Source organism: Martes martes (assembly GCF_963455335.1).
Source record: "Martes martes genome assembly, chromosome: 15".
NCBI classification, from domain to species: domain Eukaryota; kingdom Metazoa; phylum Chordata; class Mammalia; order Carnivora; family Mustelidae; genus Martes; species Martes martes.
Window position 1 is genome coordinate 40,025,681 of NC_137903.1, and position 27,921 is coordinate 40,053,601.

The 27,921-nt window shown below is 57.5% G+C and overlaps 1 protein-coding gene across 1 annotated transcript in view; it reads left to right on the forward strand.

The window, feature by feature from the left end:
- Nucleotides 1–12,757, forward strand: part of STUM (stum, mechanosensory transduction mediator homolog) — a 50,296-nt gene extending 37,539 nt beyond the window's left edge. The window contains exons 2-3 of the mRNA XM_080825180.1: nt 7,319–7,498; nt 11,748–12,757. Coding sequence (XP_080681306.1) covers nt 7,319–7,498; nt 11,748–11,782 — 215 coding nt within the window. The 3' untranslated portion in view covers nt 11,783–12,757. The remainder of the gene's footprint in view (nt 1–7,318; nt 7,499–11,747) is intronic.
- Nucleotides 12,758–27,921: the final 15,164 nt, after the last annotated feature.

The window sequence follows — 27,921 nt, forward strand, 5'->3', positions numbered from 1 at the left end:
AGAAGCGTGCCCTGGGCCCAGTCTCCTGCCCTCGGCCTGTGCTCCGAGGGATGATCTCCCCGACTCAGCCCTGCGCGGTGGGGGCCGCCGTTGGGCAGAGCGAAGGGCCAGAATGGCACCTGGGGCTCCTGAGAGGGGGTGCTCTGGTTCTGTATCTCTGAAGCCCCCTCCCCTTAAACCGGACAGTACGTGAGAGTCGGATGGGGTGGGCTTTCTTGCTTTAAACCAGGAATTCCTGGGTTGATCCTTGTGCCTTTGGGGGTCTGGATGTGGGGCCTGAGACCTGCATTTTTAGAAACCCCAGTTCATCCTGATGCACAGATTGGTTTGGAAAATGGCGGTAGGCCCTCTGCCCCGCACATCAGATCCTCATCCTCCCGAGGCTGGGACCCCCTCCCCGCCACCCCCACCCCCAACTCTGTGACTTCCCAGCTGGTGTCCTGGCTTATGCTTCTCGCATGTACTTTTTTTTTTTGAAAGTCGTCCTCACCCTTGTCTTGGAATCCACACACCTCATTGTCTCCCAAACCTCTGACCTCCTCCTTCACCTTGGCACCCTTTCAGAACCCCCACTGAGGCCACTCCTGGCCTGATGCAGTTGGGCTCCCATCCCCATCCCTGCCACTGGCTGTCTCTGCGGAAGGGGTCAGTCCCCGGCTTCTCTTCCCTGAGTCGGCCTCCCGTGTCCGGGACCTCAAGCCTCACCCCTCTGACCTGTTCCTGCACTTTTGCGCCCTCGTCCCTTATACCCTTTCTGTCCTTGCTCACCCAAAGATCTTGATGTCCCCCTGGGTCTGGCCTTGACCTTTCTTCCTTGAGTTCTGTGCCTTCCTGGATGATTTCCATAGCCTGCAGCCCACCCTCCCAAGTCCCCATGTACGCTCTCCTGGCTCATGATCCCTGGGTTCCTCCCATTTCTTGGCTCCACCTTTAGGGTGTCGTGGGGGAAACCAGGAGCCCACAGCTGTCAGGGCCCCCTCCCCCCACCTTCTGCGTCCTGCAGCCGGCCGCCCTGTCCTGGGGACACTACCTGCTTTAAGTCCTTGGGCTCCTTCCTACCTCGTTCCTGCTGCCACTCCTCCCTTCCCACCTCTGACTTGTCATGGGATCTTGGCCATGTCTCCTCCCAGCCTCATGCCTCAGCCGTTCCGCCCCATCCTCCCCTTGGGAGTCACAGCATTTGTTCTAAAATTAAACCCCGACCGTTTTCCCCATTGAATCCCTTCCCAGGAGCTGCCGTCGCCTGGAGAGGGAAGCCTGACTCCATAGCAAGACCCTTGGGGCCTTTCCGGTCTGACCATGGCCCACCTTGGCCCCATTCTTTTAATTTATGAAGATGGTTTATTTTTCTTTATTATATATTTATTAATTTGTTAGAGAGGAGGAGGGGCAGAAGGAGAGAGAGAATCCTGAGCAGGCGCCATATGCAGCTTCAAGCCCGATGCGGGACTCCATCTCATGACCCTGGAATCACAACCTGAGCCAAAATCAAGTCAGATGCTTCACCGACTGAGCCACCCACGCACCCCAATTTATTATTATTATTATTATTATTATTATTACCAAAGCAGGAGCCAGCCTTATTTTCCTCGCTCCCCTCTATGTGCCCAGCTGCCCTGTGCCACCCTCTGGGCCCCTGGACAGACTCGCTGGGTCGTGTCTGGGATCCTCTCCCTTTCTTTCTTCCCTGGACCATCTCCGTCTGCTTCCAGACCTTTCCCCACCATCACTGTGAAATCCTCCCCGAAAGAACCAAACAGAATTTGTCACTGTTCCTTTTGTGACCCTGGGATGCCCGCCGGAGCCCAAGCTCCCGAGCTGGGGGTGCCCCCCCACCCGCCTGACCGGTCTCTGTCCTGGACCCGGCATGGGCACAAGGTTGGTGCTCAGTGGGGTAAATTAGAACTAACACGGGGCTGGCCAGGGCTCTTTATTTAGCGGGTAAGACTCATTTGAAACAATTAACACCTCTTCACATGCAAATGTGCTAAAATCATTCTTTAAATTTATTGCTGAAAAAGTTAAAATGATGTTTTTATAGTATAAACCCATCCACTCAGGCTTTACTTTCTGTGGCACGTGTAATCTTATACAGCAAAAGGGACCTGTTACCAACATTTCCTACTTAGCGAAATTATTGATCCTAATTAATAATTAATTGATTATTAATTTATCGAAGTGAATGCGGCTGCTGGTAACATCTGTACATATACATGTTGTACACATCACTCAGCATACGAGGTGCTCATATTTCTGTGCATATCCCAGAGTTACCCTGAGCATGTCCCTGTGTGCGAAGGAAAGGGGTGACCAGAAGTCCCCCTCAACTCACACCTGTAAGTGTGCCCCCCTTTCTTTCCCTCCCTCCCTCCCTCCCTCCCTCCCTCCCTTCCTTTTCTTTCTTCCTTCCCTCCCTCCTTCCTTCCTTCCAAAGATTTTATGTATTTGAGGGACAGTGATCCGGAGGGAGAGGGAGAGAGAATCTGAAGCAGACTCTGCTGGGCTCTGAGCCCGATGTGGGGCTCGATCCCACAACGGTGAGATCACAACCTGAGCTGAAACTAACAGTCAGACGCTCAGCCAACTGAACCACCCAGGCGCCCCAAGTTTGTCTCCTCTTTCAAACACACCGTGGGCAGGCCCGTCTCCTCCCAGCAGACGGGCCTGGGTCTTTGCTGGCATTGCCACATTGCGAGGCGCCGTGTGTCCGCAGAGCGGCCGGTGCGCCGAGCTGTCCTCTCCACTCGGCGGGCGGACAGGTGCGTGTAGATGCCCGGCGCCCTCTATTCAGTTTGGGGATTCTGGTGAGGGTCCGTCTTTTGACGGGAGATGGACCAGATGGCTTTATAACTGAGAGCCTCGGAGCCCAGGGACGGAGTTTCTCAGGCCCCCAGTGTCCGTCTACGCAGCAGGCCAAGCCATAGCCTGACCCGCAGAGATGGGCACTTCACGTGGCTCAGCCGAACGGATGCGGACAGGCAGGCTGGCGTTCGGCCACAGGTCGGGGCCCCGCTGCTCCATGGCCTCCCAAGGACGACTCTGGCCGGAGGAGGTGGAGGTCCTCAGCGGTCTTTTGAAAATCATAAAGGATGATGTTTCTTACGTATTTCATTTTTTTTTTATTGTGGTAACATGCGCGTAACAAGAAATGGGCATGAAGTCCACTCGCACTGTACTGCCGCCACCTTCAACATCCATCTCCAGAATAATTTTGTCTTGCAAAATGGAAACTCTGTCCCCACGAAACTCTAGGTCCCCATCCCCCGCTCCCAGCCCCTGGCCATCACCCTCCTACTCTCTGTCCCTATGAATGCGACACCTCGGGCACCTTGCATAGACGGAATCATGAAGTATCGTTTTTTGTGACTGGCTTCTTTCACTCGGCATAATGTCCTCAAGGGTCATCCTGGCGGTAGCAGGGGTCAGGATCTCCTTCCTTTTTTGGACTGAGGAACATTCCGGTGTGTGTACACACCATCTTTTGTTCATCCTCTCATCCACCTGTTGGCAGTCGGGGTGCTCTCGTGCTCTAGCCATTAGGAACAACACTGCTGTGAACGTGGGGGTGCACAGAGCTTGCCGAGGCTCTGCTTTCTGTTCTCTTGGGTACAGACTCGGAAGTGAAACTGCTGGGCTAGCTGGGGATTCTATTTTTGAGTTTTTGAGGACCCTCCATATGTTCTCCGCAGCAGCTGAACTAATTTTCCTTATTTTTTAGTGTCAGGGTCCAATATCCTGGCAGAAAAGCGTTCGGGCTGCTATACCAGACAGATCTGCATCTAGACCAAGGCTGGGCAGTGCAGCCCCATCATTCAGCCTCGCTCAGTCCAGGGCCGCCCAACTCGTCACTTGTTTTTTTAGTTTCTCCTTCTTCATGGTGTCAATCCTTGTTCATCTCATTTCCCACCACGCACGAGATCAGCAGAGGCAAAGGACAGAGGTACACGCTTCCCAAGGGGCCCCAAGTCTCCTGTTTCCTCCCGTGGCCTCTCCCAAGCCCTAAGTCCACGTCCCGTCATTCCCCAGCTGCTGCTGGCTCATCCCTGACCCTTCCAACCCACTCAGCACGCTGCTGACATGTCGTCTTCAGTCACTTCTTCTGTCATGTCTCTTTCTGGCTCCAAACACTGCTGGAGCTCCATTTCCCCCAGCTTAGGGGCATGCACCTTCTCTGGGCATTCAGAGCCCCTGGCTAGTGCCCATGCAGCCTGCCACCCCTGCCCAGGTCACCGGTCCTACCCCCACAGCAACCTCCCTCTCCCCAGGGGAGGAGGCTGGGTTCAAATATCATCTCCATCATCCCCCCCTCTATAAACTGGGGCATGCCCCGAGCCCCCTTCCTCCATCAGGTGGGGATAAGGAGCTTCCTCACTCATCTGGGGGTTCCGCAGGGCAGGGACCGAGTCGGGTGTCTGGATGAGCCGCTGAGAGACCCCAGCCAGCCACAGCCCCCAGGAAGAAGGATCCAGCCTTGCTCTGTGCCGCTGACTGGACTGTCTGTGGGTGTGAGAGGAGAACCACCTTCGCCTCCCAAGTCTCCCTGCTCTGTGCCGGTAACACGGAGGGGCTGCTTCCTCCGTGGTTCTCACACTTGAGTGGGCATTTGCGTGGAGGGAGGAACTTTCCTAGAAATGCAGATTCTCGCCCCCGGCCCCCCCCCCCCCGTCGCTTCCTGCCTGGTGATCTAAATTTGGATTAGCTGGGACTTGGGCATCTGCATTGTTTTCAGTTTTCCTGAGAAATCGTTGAGACCCATTGCGGTGCGAGGTTGAGGCATGCAGCGTGATGGTTTGGCTGACCCACAGCAGGGTCGGCTACGAGACACCCCCCGGTGCTTCCTTCCCTTGCACGTGGGGTTTGGACCCTCTGACCCCCCTCCTCCAGCTCTCCCGCCCCCCATAACCACACATCTGATCTCTTTTCCTGAGTTTGTGGTTTTTGTTTGAGATCCCGCGCATCAATGAGATCCTGCCGTGTTTGCCTTTCTCTGTCTGGCTTATCTCACTTAGCGAGATGTTGTCACGAGTGGTAGGGTTTCCTCGGTTTTTATGGCTGAGTAATATTCCATTGTGCACACATGCACCATGATGTCTCTCTCCATCCCTCCATCCGTAGACGTGTCTTGGCTACTGTAAATAATGCTGTAGTGAACTTGGGGAGCGGATATCTCTTTGAATTAATGTTTTCATTTTCCCCAGAACGGATTGCTGGACCATATGGTCGTTGTGTGTTTCATTTTTTGAGGGCCCTCCATACTGTAAATGGCTGCACCCATTTGCAATCCCAGCAGCAGAGCACGAGGGTTCCTTTTCCTCCGCATCCTCGCCAGCACTGGGTATCTCTCGTCTGTGTCTTTTGATCGTGGCCATTCTGACGGGTGGGAGGTAACATCTCATTGTGGTTTTGATTGGCATTTCCCTGGTGATCAGTGATGTTGAGCATCTTCTCATGTGTCTGTTGGCCGTCTGGGTGTCTTCTTTGGAGAAGCGTCTGTTCAGATCCTTTGCCCATGTTTTAATTGGGTGGTTTCTGCTACTGAGTCGGATGAATTCTCTCTGTATTTTGGAGATTAACCCGTTACCAAACACATGGTTTGCAGGTGTTTTCTCCCATTCCACGGGTTGTCTTTTCACTCTGTGGATGGTTTCCTTTGCTCTGCAGAAGGTTGTCCCACGTGTTTATTTTTTGCTTCAGTTGCTTGAACTTTAGGTGTCACATCCGAGAAACCATCACCAGGACCCACATCGGGGGAGCTTTGTGTCTGTTTCCTTCCAGGAATTTCGCGGTTTCAGGTCTTACATTTAAGTCTTTGATCCATGTCGGGTTAATTTTTGTGAGTGGTGTGAGGTAGGGGTCCAGCTCCATTGTTTCCCATGTGAATATCCAGTTACCCCGGCACCACTGATCAAGAGACCATCTTCTCTCCCGTTCAGCATCCTTGTCAAAGACTAGTTGACTGTACATCCCTGGGTTTATTTCCAGGCTCTCAGTTCTGTTCCACTTGTCTGTTTTCTGCCAATACGATATTCGTTTGCTTATTGTAGCTCTCTGTATATCTTTTTAAAAATTATTTGAGAGAGAGAGAGATCGAGCACACACAGGAGCTCTTCTGGGCAGCTGGGGCTGTCTCATGCCTTGTCTGGGTAGGGGTAGGAGGCTGCTCTGGGCAACTCTCACTTCCCCAGACTCTCCATTTAGGAGGAGCCAGGAGCTACCCTCAGCCTCGGCCAGGAATTCATCCCCCTGCCTCTGTGGACCAGGGAGACCGTCCACAGCAGGCACAGGCTTTGCCCTGGGGGTAATCAGCTTGCCTGCCTGCCTCAGCACATGTTCCTTCCTGCCCTCTGGTCACATGTGGCTGGGAGACCCTCTCTGGGAGACCGTCCCTGGGTGTCTGGTGTCTGGGAATTAGGGTGGGGAGCCAGTGGCCTAGAGGGTGAGAACCTGTAAAGGAGGTGGTTGGGGGGTGGGCTCTGGACGGGGGCGGGGGGTCAAGTGCTAGCTCTAGGGACAGTCTGTCCGGGAGCAGCACGGGAGACCGGTACGGACTGGGGGGGGGTGGACTAGCTTTTCTGCAGGGTGGCCACAGGGCTCAGAGCCCACGGAGGAGAGAACCTGGCTCCAGGAAGATGTCACTAAGTGTAGCACTAGCACCTGCAGGGATCTGGGAAGTCCTACTGGCTAAGGGACCTGGACACACATGTTATGTTGCTTTGCGGCTTGTGGATATTCAGCAAATCTTGGGCCCCCTGTCCCTCCCCTTGCAGGTCTGGGGTGTCTAGGGGAACCCCGTCAGAGATGGGTCTCTAAACACGGGCACCGTGTTTAGGGCACTGCACCTTTTCCACCGTGCAGGAACCTGGGGTCTCTGCTCCTGTCCCTTTGGAATTAGCGAGTGTGCTGGGGGCACTTCCTGAATTCGCCTCCGTGGGTGGCTTCCGTGTCACCCCAGGGTTCCTACCTCTCAGCTGCTAGACCTTTACAGCTTTTGCCACACAAGGTGGATGTCCTTCCCCCAGGCTGTTCACTGTCCTCACAGGGGGCTGCACCGTGTCTTCCTCATGGCAGGGACAGCTTATCATGGCCCCAGGACTGTGCTGGGCCTGGGCCCACACATCCCGGGGCTGGTGCCTCGGCTCCCCCAACATGGGGACCAGAGGCGAGCCAGGTCTGAGTGGGGAGGAGCTGGACATGGGCCACCCCTCTCCTAGCTCCCCGGGGGTGGGGTTGGATAGCGGGGCCCCTGGCTGGCCGGGAGCATGCGTGTGGCTGTTCCCCCCAGTGCACTCAGAAGGCTGTCCCCTCCGGCCTCTCACAGGCACGTTTGTCTCTGCTTTCGCGGTGCTGTGCGGAGCCCGCACCGACCTCCCGGACAGGCACGTATGCTGTGTCTTCTGGCTCAACATCGCAGCGGCCCTCATCCAGACCCTCACGGCCATCGTCATGGTGGGCTGGATCATGAGCATCTTCTGGGGCATGGACATGGTCATCCTCGCCAGTGAGTAGCCACCCGTGCGTCAGGGGCTGGGCTGGAGGAGGGGCAGGTGCTGGATGGTCTGGGCCGTGTGGTCCCGCCAGGGGTAGCACCTTGCCGGGAGGTCTGCTCCTCCCCGGGGCTGGGCGCTCAGGAGGGCACACCTGTGTGCTGGTTACCAGAGTCTGCAGCTGCCTGGCAGAGGGGACCCTTCCCCTGTCCCTGACCCTGACCGCCCCATGCCCAGCCCCATGCCTACAGGGAGTCCTGAGCCCGAGACAGGATGGAGCTTCTGATCAGCTCAAATACCTTGGGCATCTTCCTTGTCGAGGGAACAGCCCCAGACCACCCTGGGTAGCCGGGGTGCGGCCCGTGTGCCTGGTGGCCCCAGTTTCCAGAAAGAAGGAGAACCCACGTGGCCTCCCTGCCCACGGGAAGCCCTGTAACTGTGGGTTGTTGTGTTGTTGTGTTTGGTTTTTATAGCCAGACAGCATGGTTTTCTGCTTCCTTTGACCTAAGTGTGGCTCCTTCTTGAGGGGACCTTCGCCCGTCATTTAGCACAAACTTGAGTCGGACACAAAACTGTTTTGAGAAAGTGCCTAACGTTACAGAGCTCACCGGACGGACATAACATCTGTGAAGTAACCTTGAGCTCTTAGAGCAGACACTGCACGTGGCTGGTGTTTTCACACGTTCTGTCCATGCCGCCGTGGACTCCCACAGACAGGGACTGCATCCCCTCAGGCACCGCGTTGCCCTCTCTTCACGCCCCAGGCACCTCGTGGTGTCCTGTGCAACAAAGCCCTCCTGGCTGGCCTGTCAGTGCCAGAGGGTGGATGGGAGTTATGGGGAATGAGCTAGAACAATCTAGAATGACCTATAGCTGACTCCCTCCGGGGTCAGGGTCCTCAGAGGAGGCAGGGCACACACAGCTGCCAGGGCCAGGCCAGGCCTCCGGTCAGTGACCAGTCAAGCCACAGGCCAGAAAAAAAATGCAGGCCCCGGAGCCCAACTGGGGTCCCCTGGAGCCAGTTGATGGGCAGACTGGCTACCCGGAAGCAGGGCATCCAGCAACAGAGGTCCAGGAGGCAGTGGCAGACCCTGGGAGGCAGGGACCAGCCAGAAGAACAGGAGGGGACCTGCAGGCCTGGCCAGGAGCTCTGGGGGTGGGTGGGTTGGCCCCGGGGAGGGCTAGGCTGCAGAGGGCTGCTCTCAGGGCAGGCACAGGGAGGCTCTCAGGGAGGACCGGGACCCTGGGAGGGGAGCAGGCAGAAGAGTCAGAGACCCAGGCAGGCCCTCCATGGGCACCTTGCCCTGTGCCCGGGACTAGGGACTGCAGAGCCTGAAGCCTCCCCGGGGGCCTGTGCGATGGCCTGCTGCCTCCTGGCCCTTTCCCATTTGGGACCTGGGGGCCTTGCTGTGGGACACGTCCTCAGCTGTAGTCGGAAGGCCTGACCCTGAACAAGGCCTGACCCCTTTGACGGCTTCCTCCCGCGTGACCTCAGTGTCTGGCCAGGCGCTTGGGCACCTGAAGGAGGAGACTTTCTCCTCAAGTGGAACGCACCTAGTCACCCAGTCCCCTTTCAGTGAATGGGCGCCTTTTTCCTAGAGCTTTCTGGTTGTTTTTATCTTGGTCTCCCTTAAAACCCAGGGGTTTTAAACACCACAGGGTCTGTGTCTTAGAGATAACTGGAAGGGCCCCCCGATCAGGTCCTAGACTAGGAAGCGTGGACCCCGACAAGTAAGATGGGGCCTCTTCCTCTTCCTCTCTTTGCATCACCCTAGACTGTGGGCTCAGCCAGAAAGCCTGGCCCTGTGGCTGGTGCTGAGAGTGTAGCCAGGATGCTTGGTGTGAGAAGGCGGGTTCCCACCCCACCCCAGGGCCCCGGGCCCTCGCTGTGGCCACTCAGCTTCTTGGATGTCTGCACGCTGGCTCCGGGGATGCTGGTTTTTTGCACCAGACTTTTCAGACTTGGCTGCAGGAGAAAACCCACCACACCTCACCCCTGCCCACTGGCTGTGCCGCCCGCCGGACTCAGCCACCTATCTCGGCAGGGGTGACTCGTTCCAGAAAGTAAACCTGCCTCGGAAGGATGTGTAATCACTGCTGTTGAGAGGCGGCTGCAGGCTGGGGTGGCTCCGAGGGATGGTGGAGCACGCACGTCCCGCGGGAGGTGGTGACTTTGCCACGAGGTCCCACAAGGGACTTGTCTGTCCTAACCCATAGTTGAATGGGGGCCGTTCTTTCTGGGTCCACTCCAGCCCCCTGCCGCAAAAATGAAGGAAACCTCTCAGCTGGAACAGTAGAGGATGATTTAAAAAAAAAAAAAAGATTTTACTTATTTATTTGAGAGAGAGAGACAGAGAGAGCACAAGCAGGGGGAGTGGCAGGCAGAGGGAGAGGGAGAAGCAGACTCCCCACTGAGCAGGGGGCTCTATCCCAGGACCCCGGGATCCTGACCTGAGCGGAAGGCAGACACTTAACGACTGAGCCCCCCAGGTGCCCCGAGGATGACCTTCCACAAAGCACTGGCCAGGGGGTCATCAACACATACACCATCCAGAAAAGCTGCTAAGAGGGCGAGCAGGGAATTCCAGACCTAAGCAGACGTTAAAGTCCGGGACACAACGAGCCCACCACAGTCTGTCCTGGTCGAGGATGGAGAAATACGGGGTAGTTCCCCATGCTCTCTGCCCCATGTCCACCCCAACACGACACCGTCTGCTTACCCATCTGTGTGTTCTCCACACGGGACTTCGGCGCCTCTGCCGGTCCATCCGGGGTATCTGCAGAAGGAAATCTGTTTGCCTCTTGTCTGTCCCCAGGCATTAGGTTGTATGTACAGGACTCCTGTCTCTATACGGGGTGACCACACAGAGCTGGGGCCAGGAGGGAGCATCTCGACCTCCTGAGCATGTCCCACAGCCATCCCCCCGCAGGTGCACCTAGCACACTGAGCCGCTCGGGGCCCACAGCCGGCTTCTCCAGGCAGGTGGGGGTGAGCCCAGAGCAAGGGTCAGCAGGTGGCCCCAGGGGAGGAGTGGGCTCGGCTGAGTTGTGGGGCTGCATGCTGTGAGCCTGGGGTGGGGAGAGCTCTGGCCACATGCCCCTGCCCCAGCACCCACCTGCCGGTCCCCAGAGCCCGGGCAGAGCGCTTACGCGTCCTGATGCTTTTTAGACTTCCGCCAGTCCCTCTGGTCTCTGTTTTCACCCTGTTTTCTTTTTCTCTTTTCCTCCTCTCCCTCCTGCGGCCTCACATCCCTGTGTTGCCCCCAAGTTTCCCAAGGTGAGTCTGCTGGTGGGTGCGGGGCCCCCAGCCTGGGCTGCCGCCCCCCTGCGTGCCACCCTCCCCCGACACGTTCACTCCAGCAGGCCGCCGGGCTTTCGTCTTGTTTCTGGTCTTTATCTATTTTCATTTATTTTTGTGCTTCTGTATATCCTCTTTGTGTTTTTGTTTGGTGGGATTTCTAGCTGTAGTGTGGAAAGTGTTGAAGCGTAGACAGAAGTCTGGGGCCTAGCACACTGAGCCCCTTGGGGCCTGCAGTGGCTTCAACAACACATGGTCACTCCCGTGTCATCTGTGACATCATCTTTTTTCTGCATTTCCCGCACATGATTCGGACTTAAAATTGGTGAATAATTTGGTAAATAATGAGAGAAAACAACCGTTAGGTCCTCAGAAACTCCTCTGGGGCTAAGTTGCCAGCTCTCAGTGGGGTGGGAGGCATTTCGCTAATCCCAAACTCGTAACTTCATCCCTAAATGTTTCAGTGGCTCAGTTTCCCCAGTGGTTTTGTGACGGTCAACAGTGTTTTAAAGGCTCGGAGTCCTCGGTCATGTTTGTCTGTGTCCCAGACGTCCGGCTGATTGAACAGGCACACGGTGACGGTCTTCTGTGTCCTGTCTTGCTGTTTTCCTTTCCGTCCTCCTCTGTCCACACGTCCCAGGTGCCTGGTGCTCGGGGATGGAGGCCCACCCGGCAGTCTCCTGGGCAGTGGTTTTGGGGCATGTCGATCACCCCCCACCCCCCATCCCAGATGCCCTCCTCTCCCATAACCCCACTAAACCCAAAGTTCCACAGTTCTCCCTGCATCTTTCTGTTCCGGTTAAAAAGCCCATGCCCTCCAGAAAAAGTGGACCCTGAGTATAGCAGCCATTCACACCTTAGTGTGAATAAGATTTCATGACCATATTGCGGTTTACAGGCACCTCCTGGAGAAATCCTGTAGGAAGTGCGCATCTCATTGTTTCTCCTCTGCTTCTTCCCCACAGGCTACAAGGAGCAGGGCATCCCACAGCAGCTGTGAGTCTGAAGGCACTGCGGAGAATTCCAGGGTGGTCCCATGAGGGCTGCGCCAGGCTGCGGCAGGCAATGGGACCTCACTTGCTCTTCTGCCATCTCCCGGGGTTGGAGTGGAAGAGGGGGATTTAAAAAACATTATTTATTTTGAAAACGCATCTGCTGTTCTTGGCAGGCTGCGAGGCTGCCAGCCCCCCCACCCCGCTCCAGAAAGACACAGGCCCCCAGAGCATCTCAGGTGGGGTGGAGGGTGGGGAGTGGGGGGTGGGATCGCGGACAGTGGACAGCGAGGCTGGGATGCTCGGCTTGCCCCTGCCCTGCACGGCCCCCTGCCCCCTGCCAGGGTGCCCCAGAGCTGCCGGGCAGGGGCAGGGTTCAGTGGACCCTTCCTCTGGTCCCCAGCCCCCATCTGAGTGCTTGCACTGTGGTCTCCCTGGGGCCGTGCCAGGGCAGGAGTGAGCACGCACATCACCCAGCCCGGTGTGGAAAGGCCTGCTGTGCCCTCCGCCATCCCAGGGCTGCCTGGGGACGGTCCCCAAAAGTCTCTCCTGGGCCTGCGCTCCCTTACAGCAGCCTACCGTTCACCCACTCTCCCTCCTCATCACTGATATCTCTGGGCCTGGGTGTGTTTTGACCTTTGTTTCCCTAGAAGGTGGCTGGCGACTCCATCCCTGGGCAAAACAGCTTGCCAGGTGTGCAGACACAGGCTCCCCAGTGCAGGTGTGGGCGAGCATGGCCTGCTGAGCCTTCACATTATACAGAATGCCACGCCTGGTCCATAGTCCTCCTAAAATCCTTGGGGCTGGATGGGTCTCCGAGTTCAGAAAACGTGTATCTGAGACGGAGTAAGACCCATTTACCATGCGTTTCCTAACACCCCCGCAGTCCAGGGCACCTTCCGACCGCCAAGCGCATGACTGGTTTTGCAGAGAACCCTGTGAAAAGTCAGACTAATTGGGATTAATAAAAACCATGAATAGCCTCAGCTTGCTTGGTTCAGGCCATATCTTGGCCTAAATAAGTTATGGAAGAAAACTTAGCATTCGAGAGCTTTGGGGGATTTAGAATTGAAAAAAAAATTGTCTGGGGTGGCGGACTTGTTTCTGAAAATCTCTCTTGCAGGGCCTGGGACTCCTGCTGGGGTCACACGGAGATTCCTCCCTTTGCAAAGGGATGGTGGGGGCCTTCACAGTGCCTGCCTGCATGGTTGTTGGGGAGTTGGACCCTGGTGGGGGAGGGACTCACGGGAGGTGTTGGGACCACTGCGGGATGGGGATTGCTCTGAAGCAAAGAGAGAGGCCATCCAAAGTCACGGTGGATGTCTACACATCTGTTTTCATCTGCTTCCTAACATGGGAATGGCGAAACTGGGGGACTGGCCCAAAGCTGTTGACAGCACCCCTTAGACTCCCCGGGGGAGGGCTTTTCTTGTCTGTTGGAGACTCAGAGTGTGGCCAGGGCTGGCGAGGTGCCCTGACTGGCCTTTTCCAGTCGCTGGGTGGGTGTGCTTGGGGAGCCTGCCGCTGGACAGGCCTCCTTGCTCCCCAGGCCCACTCACCTCCGCCACTGGGCTTCCTGATTCTCGTCCTGCCAGGGACGTGGGCCTTGGGCTCCCTGTGGGTTGGGCAGCTCTCGGCCTCCGTGGAGACCCAAATCCCCTGCCCGGAGCTCAGCTGCACTCTCTGAACAGCTAGCTGTGTCTTTCTTCCGCCCCCCCTTCTCTCCCAACCCCAGCCAGGCCTCCGCTGCTGCTCCTGCTTCTTTTGTGTTTGGAACCCTGTACGTTTTCAAGGCATGGGACCAGCTTTGGTTTCATCCAGAAAGCCAGAGCCTTTTAGAGTGAGAAGATGGCATCCTCTGGGCCCGGTAGACAGCAGGTGGCTGCTGGTGGCACCCCGGGAGGCTGTGTCAGTGTGGGAGCCTCCCCTGTAGCCAGGTCGGAGGAGCAGCACCCCGCTGCCCTCGGCCCCACATGCTCGAAGGGACCACGGGGAGGGACCACGGGCCACGGGGGCGCAGCCCCCGCGGTAGAAGCAAGGATCTTGCATTCCCTGCTTGGGGCAGGGTGGCTGCTGAGGGGGACAGAAGAGAGAGCAACTTATGGGGCGTGCTTAGTGGTGATCCAGACCTGGGTGGGAGTTTCTTGAGTGAACCCCGGTGTGGGATGGGTAATTCAGGGGTTTGTGGGCTCGGAAGGACGGCTCCCCTCGGCTGCCAGCTGCTTCTGAACTCGAGGGGATGCCCTTCCTGTGGAGCTGATGTGTGCGAGGAATGGGGACACCCCCGTCCTCTGAACCCCCAGTCTGTGAGAACAGCTGCGCGGGGGAGTGGCTCGAGACAGCAGCTCTCTACATGAGACTGTGGCCTTGGTGTCACCGGCTGAGACGAGGGACAGGGGAGGTGAGGAAGGGCCCTGCAGAAGGGTGCCTTCCCTCTGCCACCCCCGAGCCATGTGTCAGCCCCGACGACAAGGACAGCCTCCAGGTGTCGGGCCCTTGCCAGGCTCGCTGTGGCTCCTTGGACCGCCTATGACCCTTACCAACAATCCTGGCAGGGGGGATGTGAGTATGCAGAACTTCCAGAGAGCAGGACTGAGGCGTTGGGAGAACAAGGCCCCGAAACACGCAGCTCACGGCCTATGGCAAAGCATTGCTGCAGAGGGGATGGGGCCTCTGGGCCAGAGGGTCCTCTGGATGGCCTTGCCCACGCGGAAGTAGCAGGTGACGGGAAAAGCCTCCTCAGCAAGGACTGGACGGCTCCACCACACGCCGTCCTGGGCAGCCCGCCAACCCACAGCCCAGAGCAGCGGCTGGAGTGGGAGCGGGCAGAGGAGTGCTCCCAGCCCTCTGACCCCCGACCTCCCAGAGGCTTGCGGGGACTTCAGCCTTGTGCAGATGCCGCGAGGACCGAGGAGCAGTGGGGAGCACGCAAACTCAAGAGGGTCGAGGAAGCCACAGGGTCCAAATTTCCCCAGGAAGGACAGGGACATCAGGAAAACCGAACACTGAGCCCCGAGGCCCCAGAGAATGCTTTCCAAAGTTCTGAGGCGCTGGAGGAGGAAGCCAGGGGTCCACGGCGGTGGTCCTTCTGCTCCAGCCCAGCTTTTTAAACCACCCCCGAAATCTACTATGTTTTCTTTAGTGAACCCCATCCCTGCACAGATGGGGGCAAGTTTGCGAAGGCCACTTGGGGTGTGGGGCGGGGCCAGCATGGGGCGGGGCCGATGTGGGGCCCCATCCTGCCCCCAGCCCTGAGGCCTTCATGACCTGGAAGGTTTTCTCCCGTGGTGACGCGGGCTGCCCGGGCCTATGGAATTGGCTTAGGGATGACTGACCTTAATGTGTCCCCTGGTTGGTGGCGCAGGCCCTTGTTGGCTCCTGTGGTTGGTTGGTTTGGGAGGCTTTCAACAGAGGGACTGGAGGCGGACGAGCACGCTCAGAGATTCCCCAGCCACATTGACTGTCCCCAGAGACTGGGACCTCACAGGGGCGGGGGTGCCGTGTGAGCTGCTCCCCATGAACCCACCTGAGGCTGAACGGAGCCAGGGCTCCTTCTACTCAGGGGTCCCCCAGGCTGAGGCAAGCGGGGCCCCGTGTTCCTTTGTGTGTGCAGCATGCACTCAGCGGGCCTGCTGTGGCCTGAGGGGGGCTCCCAGGGAGCAGGGCCGGGGCCGCCTCACCTGCCCTTCCCGCCCTCGCAGGTTGAACAGCAAGGTGAGCAGAGGCAGGAGGCTGGGCTGTGGGAGTGGAGGCCGGGGGCTGCCTGAGCTGGTGGGTGCTGGTTGGGGTCCCGTGATTCTCACCTGTTGGGCTCTGAGAACTTGTGAAGGTCCGCGGGATCACGGAGGCATGCAAGCGTGGTGCGACTCGCCAGTCTGCCCTAATCTAATCCCTGTGCTGTTGGTGAGCCCCATGCCCCAAACACTACGGCGAGTTCCAGCTCAGTGCTGTCTCTCCTCCTGTCTTGTGCCTCAGCTGGACCATCTGTACGCCAGGCAGCCAATGTCGGTCCCGTTTCTGTCAGAGCAGAGGCCTTGGAGGATGGCCCCAGGGCCCTGCAGAGGCAGGGGCTGAGGCCACGGGCCCCATGGACTGGGAAATGGCCACGCCGGAGCCAGGACTCTTTCTAGTGACAGACACTGCGCTCTCTTCCCTCCCGATTCTGTCACATGGGCAGGCGGATGACAGGGCCGTCTTTGCAGGTACCCTGAGTTTACAGTACAAGTTGTCTCTCTGGACTTAATCCCCAGTTCTGTCCCTGCCTGCCTGGATTTGCCAGCATGCCAGCCACCCCCAGGCCAGGCCACTGGCACCCTAGGCAGGCAGAAGCACAGACATATGCACACTCCCTTACACATGTGTGTGTACTCCCCCTTCCCCCCAACGCATGTTCACAGCCCCTTCAGCTGCTGGGTGAGGGCAGGACTCAGGGTTGGGACCTTGACATCCACAGAGGGTCCCCTCACACCGCCCAGGAGCCTTCCCTCTAGCGTGGGCCCTGGCAGGTGGCACTTGTCCTCATCACCCAACACAGGGCCCAGATGCACACAGTTCCCTTGATCCCGAAGGGCCCCTGTGCCTGGAGCCCTTCCTCCCAAGGTCCATGGCTCCACACCCCTAGCCACCAAACCCGGCTGGCCTTCGTGGGAGGAACGACATGGGTCTCCCAGAGAGGAGGGGACCATGATCCCTTTCCGGGCTCTTCTGTGGCTGCAGATAGTCCTCCCCACCGTCCCCACCGTCCCCCCGCCCTGGCCTCAGGATGTGAAGCAGTGAGGAGAGACAGGCAAGGTCACACCCACCCCACTTTCTGGGTGAGCATCTGGCTGGTGTCCCAACCAGGGAGCTGTCGGCGGTGGCCATAAGTGACCAGGGCGTGCCATGGGAACACTTGGCTAGCCCTTTGCACGGGCTAAGGTACACGTGCCGTTGTACATGGTGCCAAATTTTTGAAAACAAAGTACATTAAAAAAAAACAACACTGATTCTGTGCATATTAGCTGAATTTGTATTGGGATGAGTGTTGTGCTGTGATTTATAGTTTTCGATACGTGAGTGACTTTGGGTCTCTCTTCCTCCTGTTGAAAGAATCGCTGTCCATTTCTCTTGTTCTCTGCCAAGACCCTCTCCCAAACCTTCCAGGGCTTCCTCATTTTACCTCTGTCCAGACCCATGGGGGCCACCCCCCACCCCCAGCCGCTGCCCCTGGGATCCTCGCCGGCCAAGGGGTTCTTCAGCCCATCCCAGTGAATGGAGCCTCCCTCGGTTATACAAGAGGAAGAAATTCTCCAGCTGGGGACCTAGAGAAGCTTCCAGACTTGAAGTCTGGGGCCCAGGCCAGTCTGTGGCTCGGCCTTCCCTGCACCCTCAGAACCCAGCCCCCACTAGTCCCCCCTCCCGACCGCCACTGCCCAGGTCCCCACAGCCCCTGGAGGCGCAGGGCAGGGTCCCGACCTCCCCGGCGCCCCACCAGCTTTGGAAGTCCCAGCTCAAGCCCCGTGGTCATCCGTGTAGTGGGAAACAGCGTGCATGACCGTCTAAACCTGTGTGTACATATCTCCGTGTACATATTTATATTCTGATTATAAATATACAAAGCATGGCATCTCGGCATTCCAAGTTTGTGTTTTTTTAAATCCTGGAAATACGGCTTTAGGAACTTTTTCTTCCTCTCCCTCTTTTCTATGTAATAAACATTCATGTGACCTTTCTGGTGGCTTCTCAAAGCCCCCGCGTGCTCTTTTTTCCAGCTGGTTGGACCTTGACTTACGCCCTCTCTCTGTGACATCTGCTTGTACAGTGGTCTCAGCACGAAGGAAGTCCTTCCCCGGGGTCTCCTGGGGACCCCCACGTTCGGCGATCAGATCCCTCTGCCGGTGGGAATCTGCCCACTCGGGCATCAGCCGGGTTTACCAGGAAGGCAGGGCAGAGTCTCCCCTCCAGCTCCACCATGGACCAGCTGGGAGGGAAGCATGTGGAAGCATTAGGACACGGTTAGGAGGACTTGCAAGGAGCAGATTGGCCTTAACTGGCGGAGCTGATGGGAGCTGGGAGGGAGGGGCGGGGCTCAGTCCTCGGCTGGCTGGCATTTGCTAACGGGCTGGGACCCGCAGAGTTTGTGGAATCCGTGGATGAAGACAGTGGCTAGATCAGATGAGCACGGGGGAGCTGAGAGCTCCTGACAGGAGGCGGTAATCCAACCAGATGAAATCTGTGAGCCGAGGAGACAGCCGCCCTGGGCCATCCTCACGCCTGCGAGTCAGGGGCACTATGCCGCGTTCTAGAGGCCTCAGTCTGCAGAGAGGCACCCCAGGGGGCCCTTCCTTGATCCAGAGACTCAGATCATGGTGGGAACGCTGTCTGACAAGGAATGCTTTCCGCAGGCTGTGTGGCCGCGGAAGTGCCCCTTCCGGGGGCGGGGGGGACTTTGGGCATCTACTCCCCAGAACCCAGGCTCAGGGACAGGCTCAGGCCTGCCTGTCTCCTCCTGCGGGGGAGGTGCCAGGAGGGCCACAGTTGGGTCCGTGGACCGGCCATGGCCTTCAGAGAAGACCCTCCAGCCAGGTGGCTGAAGGCTTCTCACACAGTGACAGAAGCCAGGAGTTACTGAGGAGAAGAGGGGAGCCCCAGAGAAAGAGGAGACAGCGTGAGGGCCACTCGTGTGAAAGGGGTGCGGGTTCACGGCTCGGGGCGGCCGGATAGCCTGGGCCCGGGGCCCCTGGAGACAGACCTGCAGGCCTGGCTGGCCCTGGAGGGAGGGAGGGCCTCCTCATCCCACCTCTGGGTTCAGGCCCCCAGAAGCTGGCTCTGCAGGGAGTTACCGGACCAGCAGGAGCCTGCAGCTGTCTTTCCCGTCAGAGCCGTGGGGATTTTCACGTCAGGCAAAGAAACTTCCAAAACTGGGAGTGTCATTGGTGGAGGGAATAAGCCCTTCGAGAGCACTTGGATGCTGTCCACATCTCCTGAGGTTCTGGGTCAGGAAGAGGAGCCCAGAGGGTGGGGGCTGGGGGTCTTGCCTCTACTCTTGGCTTCTGGGGAACCTCGAAACATATCCGGGATCTTTTGAAGAAGCTGAGGTGGGATGAATGGATTTTATCACCAAGAAACCAGTGTCACTGCTTTGAGCATCAGGAGTCCCCAGGATCTGCACCTGCGCTCACCCCCCCCATTCAAATCCTGGCCCAGCTCAAGAACAGCACCCCTGGGGTACCCTCTCACCCCAGGGAGAGACAGACTGCTCTCGCTTGCTCTACCCTCCCCCGCTCTGCTCTGCTGGGGGGACGCTGCCCGTAGCTCGACTCATCCCATCCCAGCCCAGCCAGTAGCTCGTCCTGCACACTGAGTGAGCCTGCGAAGATGGAGAGCTTTCCTGAGACCTTGGGGATTGTCCTTTTCGGTCCTGGGGCTGTAGTTTATAAGCCTGAAGGCACCTCTGGCCACGGTTCCTGACTCTTGGAGACACCAGACAAGGTACCAGCTGCGGAGACATAGAGAAGGTCTCAGTCCTGCCTCCCCAAGGCCAGTCCTCACCTTGCCCCTCCCACCACCAGCCCCCTGTGCTCCCCACCCTCCTGCCTCCTGTGCTCCTCCCTTCCTATCTGCAAACTGGTTCAAAGGGAACTGCTCTTGCTAATAACAAAAAGCCCTAAAGTTATCTTTGCTCCAGAGAGTCTCCTCTGACCCTCTGTCTTCGCTGACACAGTCCTGGCCTTTGCACATGACAAACACACCCACATGGGCACGCACCAGACTGGGCACACGCACACTTGCTATCCACAGGTGACCAGCGAGGGACAGGGCCCTTAGACATTGCCAGCTTTCCTCCCCAGTCCCGCCTCCCACCTTCCTTCTCCACCTGCCCCGTCCTGTAATGGGGCACAGTATTTAAAGAAAAAATTGTAGGGGCACCTGGCTGGCTCGGTTGGTGGCTCTTCATCTCCGGGTTGTGAGTTTGGGCCCCGCGATGACTTAAAAATAAACAAAACTTTAAAAAAAATAAAGAAAAAATTATATACATGCACAACGATGTAAATTAAACTTTTTTTTTTCCATATAAAGAGTTCCAGAACAGGTTAGCACACATGTAGAAATCCTTTCTCCACCCATCACCCTGATGGCTGGCGTGGATGCCCGAGGAACATGTAGGGACAGCCAGGACCCCTGGAGCACGCTGGGAGTTGCTCTCTGGTTAGAACATTAGGAAGTCCCAGGACCGAGACCGAGCGTCCCACTCTGAGCCCATGCCAAAACCGAACCCCGAGGTTGGCGTCGCAAAGCCCTTGGGGGTTTTTCCACCATCCTGGCCCCTTGGGGGTGTCCTGCTGCCCAGCCCTGCTGGTCTGCCCACCAAGCAAGGACCACGCCCCAAGTCTCTTCACAGAGGGAACCGGGGTTCTCAGACACGAAGCGCTCCCCCAGACAGGGTGCCAGGTCCTAGAATAGCTTTATTTCCCTTGTGCCACCTGGCCCCGCTCCAGGCACACTTCACCGCACAGGAAAGGTGGAATTAGGAGCGGTCAGTTGCTAAATGAACACACCTGCCCCCTTCTTCCTAAAATGGAAACTATTTTCTGCAGAGTCCTCTCTGTACCTACTATAGAAACAGGATTTGTTTCCATTGGCTTCCTGCCCATCCGAAGTGTTGGTTACTTAGCCATGCAAATAAGCGTGAGCTAACAGGCCTATGGGCTCAAAGAATTTTAGGTCTCAGAGAAGCCAGCCAGACAGAAAGAGAGCGAACATTTGGAAGAAGATGAATGGCCAAGCGTCAGGAAAGGTGGTGGAATTGGAGCCTCGACTGGGTTTCCAAAACATCTCGCAATTTCAGTGAAAGCATTTCACATACGAGCTTTGCCCTGGCTTTCTTGTGAGACCCAAGGGGCGTCCTTCAATGTGGCCCCGTGGGGCCCCAGGTCATTTGGGGGCAGGGCTGGCAGCCGCACCTGAGCTGCACCTTGCAGAGATGGGGAGAGCTGCGCGCCGAGCCTCATTGCTGCCATGGCTCGGGGTCACCAACCTGCAAAGATTTCCCAGGGCCCGGAGCTGTGGAAATTGGGGTGGCTTGTGCTGTGGAGGGGGGCCTCCCCGAGCATGCGGTCAGAGTCCATCTCAGAGTCTCTCTCCAGCTGACAGGAGTCCGGACTGGAGACTCCTGTGCCGGTGGAGAAGGGGACACCCTCCAGCCCGAGACTCGCCTCCCCAGATTGCTTTCAGATTCACTCCTTGTCAGTTATGCACCCTCTCTATCCTCCTCCAGACCCAGGTGGCCCCCTGGATTTTGCAGAATTCGATTCGGTGAACTTGAGCTAATAAATGTATCTTTTCCGTCACAATAGCCATATATATTCATTAAAATATTTTGGAAGATTAAAAAAAGTAGTTGAAATAAAAGTGTATTTGTTGGCTGAAAATTACTTTCTAAATGGACGGCGGCTCGTCTGATGAACTACAAAATCTCAGGAGCATGGCGCCCTCTACCGTCTACCTTTTCTGGGAAATCCTCCACCATCTCCCAGGTAAATGGTCACAAAGTTCCGTGAAAGTCCCCCAAGACCAGGGCTCCCCACCTTATTCCTCTGCAGGATGTGAAGAACTCTCAGAGACACATTGCCTGGGCCATCCCCTACTTTACAGTCACTTGTAATTGTTAATCCCTGCAGATCTCACCAGAACTCAGGACAGAGGGTAAGACAGGTCTGCGGGAAGTGCTCTCTGTCCCCCTCAGGATAATCAGTCCGTCTGCCATCCACCTCCCCTTCTCTTCTGCTCAGGAAACACCTGTGGCCCTTTCCACCACCATTCAGGAGGCCTGGCTTCCAGACGTGTCCTGTTCTGATGGAGGAATCCCAGTGTACACATTTTGGTTGTCAAAGAGTGTGTGTGTGTGTGTGTGTGTGTGTGTGTGTGTGTGTGTAGGGGTGCAGCATGGAGGGTCAGCACCCCACACGCTGGGGATGAGGAAAGGGGCCTGCGAGCTGGCTGAGCAGGAGTGTGGGAGGATATGGGGAGAACGCTGGAGTGGCCGGACCCCACTCCTTCCTTACACGTGCACGGAGTTCTGGTCCGAAAGCGCACCCATGGAGAAGGGTTTGAAGACACAGAAAACGATAACTAAGAGAGAAAGGAAAACGGCTCACAGGACTCTGAAGTCGACTCTGTCACTGAATGGGGCACTGTGAGCACTGTCCCACTCGGGCTCCCGGGGACTCACTCTGGGACTCCAGGCTGCCCATCTGGCCGTCCCCAACGTTCCCGTGGGGCTGTCCCCTCTAGCCGGCTGGCAGTTGGGAGCTAAGCTCTCCTGCCCCAGCCCCCGCCCCAGCCTACAGCGGCTCAGACTGGGTGTCCCCAGGTGTCCCTTCCCCCCATACAGCCACAGCCAGCACAGAGGGGCACCCACAAACCCCTTCACACCCTTGCAGCCCATGGCCTGACTTTGTGCTCCTCTGGCCAAGGCTCCTCACTGGGTCTCACCCTCCCCCAGGCCACTGGCTGCCGGGGGGGTCCCCCCCCACATGCCCCCTACTCATGCCCTGCTGGGAGAGCCTTTGAGGACAGCTGCATGCCCCACCCTAGCGCCCTGACCTGTGGGGGGGCCCTGTCCACCCCTCCAGCCTCACATCCACAGGGACCCCACAGGGAGCCTCCTCTGACCACCTGCAGTGATGACAGACCCTGCGTCCTACTGGTGCCTGCAGCATGTGATTCCCTCCAACCCCAGCCCTTCTGGATAATTCTGGATAAATTGACCTTGGGGACACCTCCTCTGCAAAGCCTCTCTGAAGGGTCCTCGTCCGTCTTGGGGGTCAGGTGCTCTGCCCTGTGCTGCCACCCTCAACGTGACCCTCTTCCCAGTGCTGGGCACAAGCCCACTCACTTGTCCACCCACACCAGCCTCACACTGGGACTCTGATCCCGATTCTGGTTCTGCCAGCTGCATGACCTTGCTCACGTCTCTGAATTTACACCACACAGGTAATGGCACTAACCATATGCACACCCACCAGTGGTGAGGGTTGGGAGGTATGGTATGTGCACGGGCTGTCGGGGACTCCGATGTCGTTGCCAAGGCCACTGTGTCCCTGCAAGACCGAGACACCATAGGCTGGGGGGGAGCCAGGAAGGTGAGGGAACTTCTGGGGGATGTTCTGGGCATTTCTGGGGGCCTGGAGAAGGCCACCGAGCAACCTGTTCCGTGAATGAGCTTCCGCCCCTCTTCCTTTCCTCCCGGAAGGCTGTCCTGCTCAAGGCTGTCCAGAAGGGGGCCCTTTCCCCCACAGCCGCACAGCCGCCTCCGTGGGCGGCGGGCCTGACTTCCCTCCAGCACGTGTGCTCAGAAAGCATGACTAAAATTGGGCACTTGTTTTCCATTGAAGTAAAACAGGGCTGCTGCCGACAGCAAATTGTCCCAGTGAGATACTGTTTGCCCATGATTTGCAGAAACTATTTTTAAAATAACCCAAATACGTGTCGCCACATTGAAAACCACAGAACTGAGCGATGCACTCCCCCCACCCCCACACCCCCAAACCGCTTTACTCATTCACAAGTTTGGAAGGTTCGGGATGGAAGGTGGAGCTGGAAACAGTCTGCCATGTTAGTGCACAACAGGGGCGGGGGCTGCCTTGTGTCCCGTCCTCCCTCCCCCCATTCTCGGGCAGTGGGACTGTGTCTGGAGCAAAGCTGGCCACGTGAGGGTGTAGTGGAGCACCCTGCTCAGACAGGTGGGGGCCCCTGCATGAGCTGGCCACGGCAGAGCTCGCCCTTGGCCTTGGGGCAATCAGTGGGAAGCCTGGAACGGGCCCTCCCCAGAAACCAACCTGCCAGACCTTGAGCTTGGACATCCAGCTTCCAGAACTGTAAGAAAATAAATTTGTGCTGGGGGAAGCACTTCCCACCTCATGTTTTTATTGTCAGTATTATATCAGACTAGTTTTTTTCTTGTTGAAAAAAACCCAGAACTGCAAGCCTTCACATCCAGCTGAGGTGTGAAATCTCTCTTCTTGCTGGATTTTCTGCTCCCGCCTCCCTGCTCAGGCCCATCTGTGCCTGGTATACGAACAACCAGGGGCTGGCCTCGGCTGTGGTGGCAAAGAGAGGAAGGACATGCACATGTGTCTTGGTGTCTGTGAGAACAGGACACAGCTTCTGTCTTTCAGTGGAAGGGCGTGTGAGCTGGCCTGCGAACTGGCAGTCCGTGGGGGGTGTCAGGGGACAATAATGACTCTGCATGTCTGTGTGCAAGGGTCTCTGGGGGAAGGGAGACTGCGGGGGGGCTGTGCTCACTTACAGGGTCACCTGGAGTCTACAATAGACAGCGCTTCCCAGAGAGCTCCTGAGCCAGGCCGCCACACCCCCGGCTCAAATCCTCTGGGGCTGGTGGAATCCTGGGTCCTGCCTGTTGTTGTGGGGGCCAGAGCCAAAGCCTGGGCTCTGCAGCTCAGGCCTCACCCCCCTGAGGGCCATGCTCGGGACCAGGATGGCCTGGGCCTTGTCAGGTTTCTAGTCACCAGGACTCGTGGCTTGACCACAGGCCACTCCCAAAATCCTGCGATGCAGCCGTGTGCCCGCACCAACCCTGCTGCTTGGCGGGGAGACTCAGTTGCATGGGGTCGTGGAAAGGGCTTGAGTCGGTCGCTTACCAGCTGTGTGTTCTTAAATAAGTTTCTCACCCTCTCTGTATCTCTGCTTTCTCATGTACAAATGGGGCTAACGCAGCTCCAGAGTTCTTACAAAGATCGCACTAACAGTCATGAATCCCCTAGCATGGTGCCATGTGGGGAGTCATTCTTTCCATGGCTGCGGTTGGCGTGAGGTAGGGATTGGAGGACTTTCCTGTAAAAGGGCAGACAGTTTGTATTTCAGGCCTTGCGTCCACAGGATGCCTGGGGCACCTACTCAGCTCTGACGTTGTGGTGTGAAAGCAGCCTTAGACAGTACATTAAAAATGTGCATGGCTGTTTCCCATAAAGATTTATTTACAAAAATAGGTGGGCTGTAGTTCTAAGGTGATGCCTTTCAGAAGTCTGGATCGTTAAGGGAGGGGGAAAAGGGGGACAGCTGCCAGATTGGCCTCCGATGACAGAGATGCCCTTGCAGGAGGGGGTTGGGGCGTGTTCCCTTACCGGGAAGGGCTGTGACAAACCAAGCATTCTTTTTTTTTCTTTTTTAAGATTTTATTTATTTATTTGACACAGAGAGAGAGAGAGAGAGAGAGAGCACAAGCAGGCAGAGTGGCAGGCAGAGGGAGAGGGAGAAGCAGGCTCCCCACCAAGCAAGGAGCCTGATTCGGGACTTGATCCCAGGACCTCGGGATCATGACCTGAGCCGAAGAAAGCTGCTTGACTGACTGAGCCACCCAGGTGTCCCAAACCAAGCATTCTTAAGTCAGGCCTGCCCACCACCTGGGGATCTATCCAGGGGCTGGTGGGGGAAGGGGGTGTCCAGGAGTCCCTGAATTCCTATATAACTTTGTGTGTATGCTTATGGGCATTTTTCTGGGAAAAGTGTTCATCGCTTCCTTTAAATTACCTGAGGCATATCATATCTGTGATCCCCAAAGTTGAGAAACCACTGTGTTAAGCCAAGTGACTCCCCAGACTTCAGTGAAGACCCTCAGAGACCTTGGGGCCCTGCCACAGCTCAGAGGCAGGCTTGGGTCTCCTGGCTCCCCTCCCCCACCCCAGCAGGCTTCCCACCTACCGCCGGTTTTCAAGCTGGTTCTGGGAGGCTTTCCTGGGGGTCCCTGGTCTGGAGACAGCCCGGGCACGCCCCTGCCAACCCTGGGCAGACCCGCAGGGAGCTTCCTTATTTCCAGTTTCTCGTCCCTCCCCAGACTTCGCAGGATGATGGGACCCCAGCTTCCTGCCCAACTGGGTAAGGGGGTGAGATCATCAGTCAGGGAAGTGCAAGGGACAGAGTGGAGGACTGGCCAGGGGGGGCAGGATGGGCACCGCCCTCTGGTGTTTACTGGAAAAGCCTGGTCAACCTTGGTTCCCAGAGCACCCCAGACCAGAGGAGCCCAGCAAAGGCCTGTGTTGTTCCCATGGTCAGGGCCTTGGCTGCTGCCCTCACCATCACTGCGCTGACCCACACGGGCACCCGAGTGGCAGTGCCGCCTGCCTGAGATGAGGTCCTGTAGACAGGGTAGCCAGTGGGAGGCAGAGCTGGGGGCGCTGGGAGAGTGGCTTACGCTTGCTGAACCTGCCCCTTGCTTTGTCCCAACCTTGTTTCACATACCACCCTCCACCCCTCACCATGCCGGGCCCCTTGGGATGGTTCTCCCTGATAAAAGCCAGCTTTTACCTGGTTTCTAGGGAACCCAGGTTGAGCTGGTTGGTGACAGAGGAGACCTGGAAAAGCAACAGGGTGACTGGCCATCAGGTTTCCTAGGGCTCGGGATGGTCCTAGCACAACTGCTCACCGTAGAGAGAAGAACCTTGGAGTGGGAGTTGGAAGTTGGCTTGCCTGTGGCTCTGAAGGCAATGGGGCCCCATTCCTGGTGGAAGTAAAAGGGTGGTATCCCCATACCCACAGCTCTCCTCTGACATTAATGGGAATGAAGTGCCGTGGGAGGGGAGGCATGGGCAGGCCTTTGGTCCCTGTGGCATCTTGTCTATGACTTAGTTCTGGAAGGGACTGCACTTCCCACTACAGCCGCAAGTGGCAATCTTCTTGGGTCTGTGCAGATGCTGCTGCCCAAAATGCCACCGGAGATGCCACCAGGGCCCTCTGCTTACGGAGTCCATGAAATAAGAGTTTTGACCCAAGTCCCCTTCCCAGAGAGCCCAGTAGTTCCACAGAGCCGCCTATGGTTGGTGCCCTGGTTCCCAGGAGCATCACTGGGCTGGATTTACCTGATGGAGCACAGACCTTCGAACCTCACCTGAGAACAGACTCACACTTTCCAGGGATCCTACTTATCCTGCACCACCACAGAGGGAGAGGAGACCCACCCCCTCCTGTGCCCTGCTGGAGTGCCTTGTTCCCCCACCCCCACCCCAGACTACTGGGGGACCCGTGGGCAGCAGATCCTGAGCTCTCTCTGGGCCATCAGGCAGCCTGGCCGGGGGAGTTTGTCTGAAGCAGGCAGAAAGACCCAAGACCCCATTAAGTGAGCGAGGACAACTCTTCCCCCCACGGTGGATGTCCACGTGCCCTGGCAGTGCCAGGCTCCCCTCCACCCCTCCGCCATGGCCTGGGGTCATTTCTCTAGGGCTGGACCTCTGGGGGATGTGGGGTCCGCTCCAGGTTGGCAGGAGGAGGGGAGCAGAAGCTGAGAGGGCCCGGATGCCCCTGGTCCCACTGATGACCGTGCTGGAGGAGACCAGGCTTCTAAGTCCTGGCTCAGGAAGAGTGGCAGGCCTGGGACACAGTGTGCGGGGTTTCACATTGGAGGGGCTGGGGTGGGGGGACGATCACCAAGCCCTGGCGGGGGGGGGCGCAGAGGACAGAGCTGTGAGTAGAAGGGGGACCGGCGCTCATGCCTTCCAGCAAGCATTTGTGGGGTGCTCTGCTGACCAGTCAGGGCAATGACAAGGTCTAGAGTAAGACCCAGAGGAGGGACGGCCGCAGGGGGCGCAGGACCCAGGGGCCAGGGAGCCCATGCCAGCCAACTGTGAGTCTTTCTGCAGAAGGAAGGCCATCCACGCACCCGACCGTCGTCGTCACTGACGGTGCTCGAGGTCCCCATCAGCAGACATTGGCTAAGCACTTGTCTTGGGCCCGGTGAGACGCTGAAGAAACACCAGTCCCCAGCGGTAAGCCCCCGCCTTCAGGGTGACATCCCTCTGGTGTGGACAGAGTCTAAATCCCTCGGGCGGTTGCTAACACTGAGAAGGTGCAGACGGGACTGTCACTGTGGGAGACGGTGGCTGGGGTGTCTCGCTCTTGCCTGGGGCCTCACCCCTCTCCAAGGGTCCAACGTTGGAGCCAAGACTGTACTTCTTTCTGTTCAGGTTCTCCAGGAAGCAACCTGGAGGAGAGGCTTATTTCCTACTGCTTTCTGAGAGCAAGCAGCCCTTGCAATGAGAAGTGACGGGGAGGCCAGGGAGGGCCAAGCCCTGTGCTGAGAGCCTGGGACCCAGGCAGGGCAAAGATGGGACCCAGGCAGGGCAAAGATAGGACAGGCTCTCTGCCTGAGAATGCT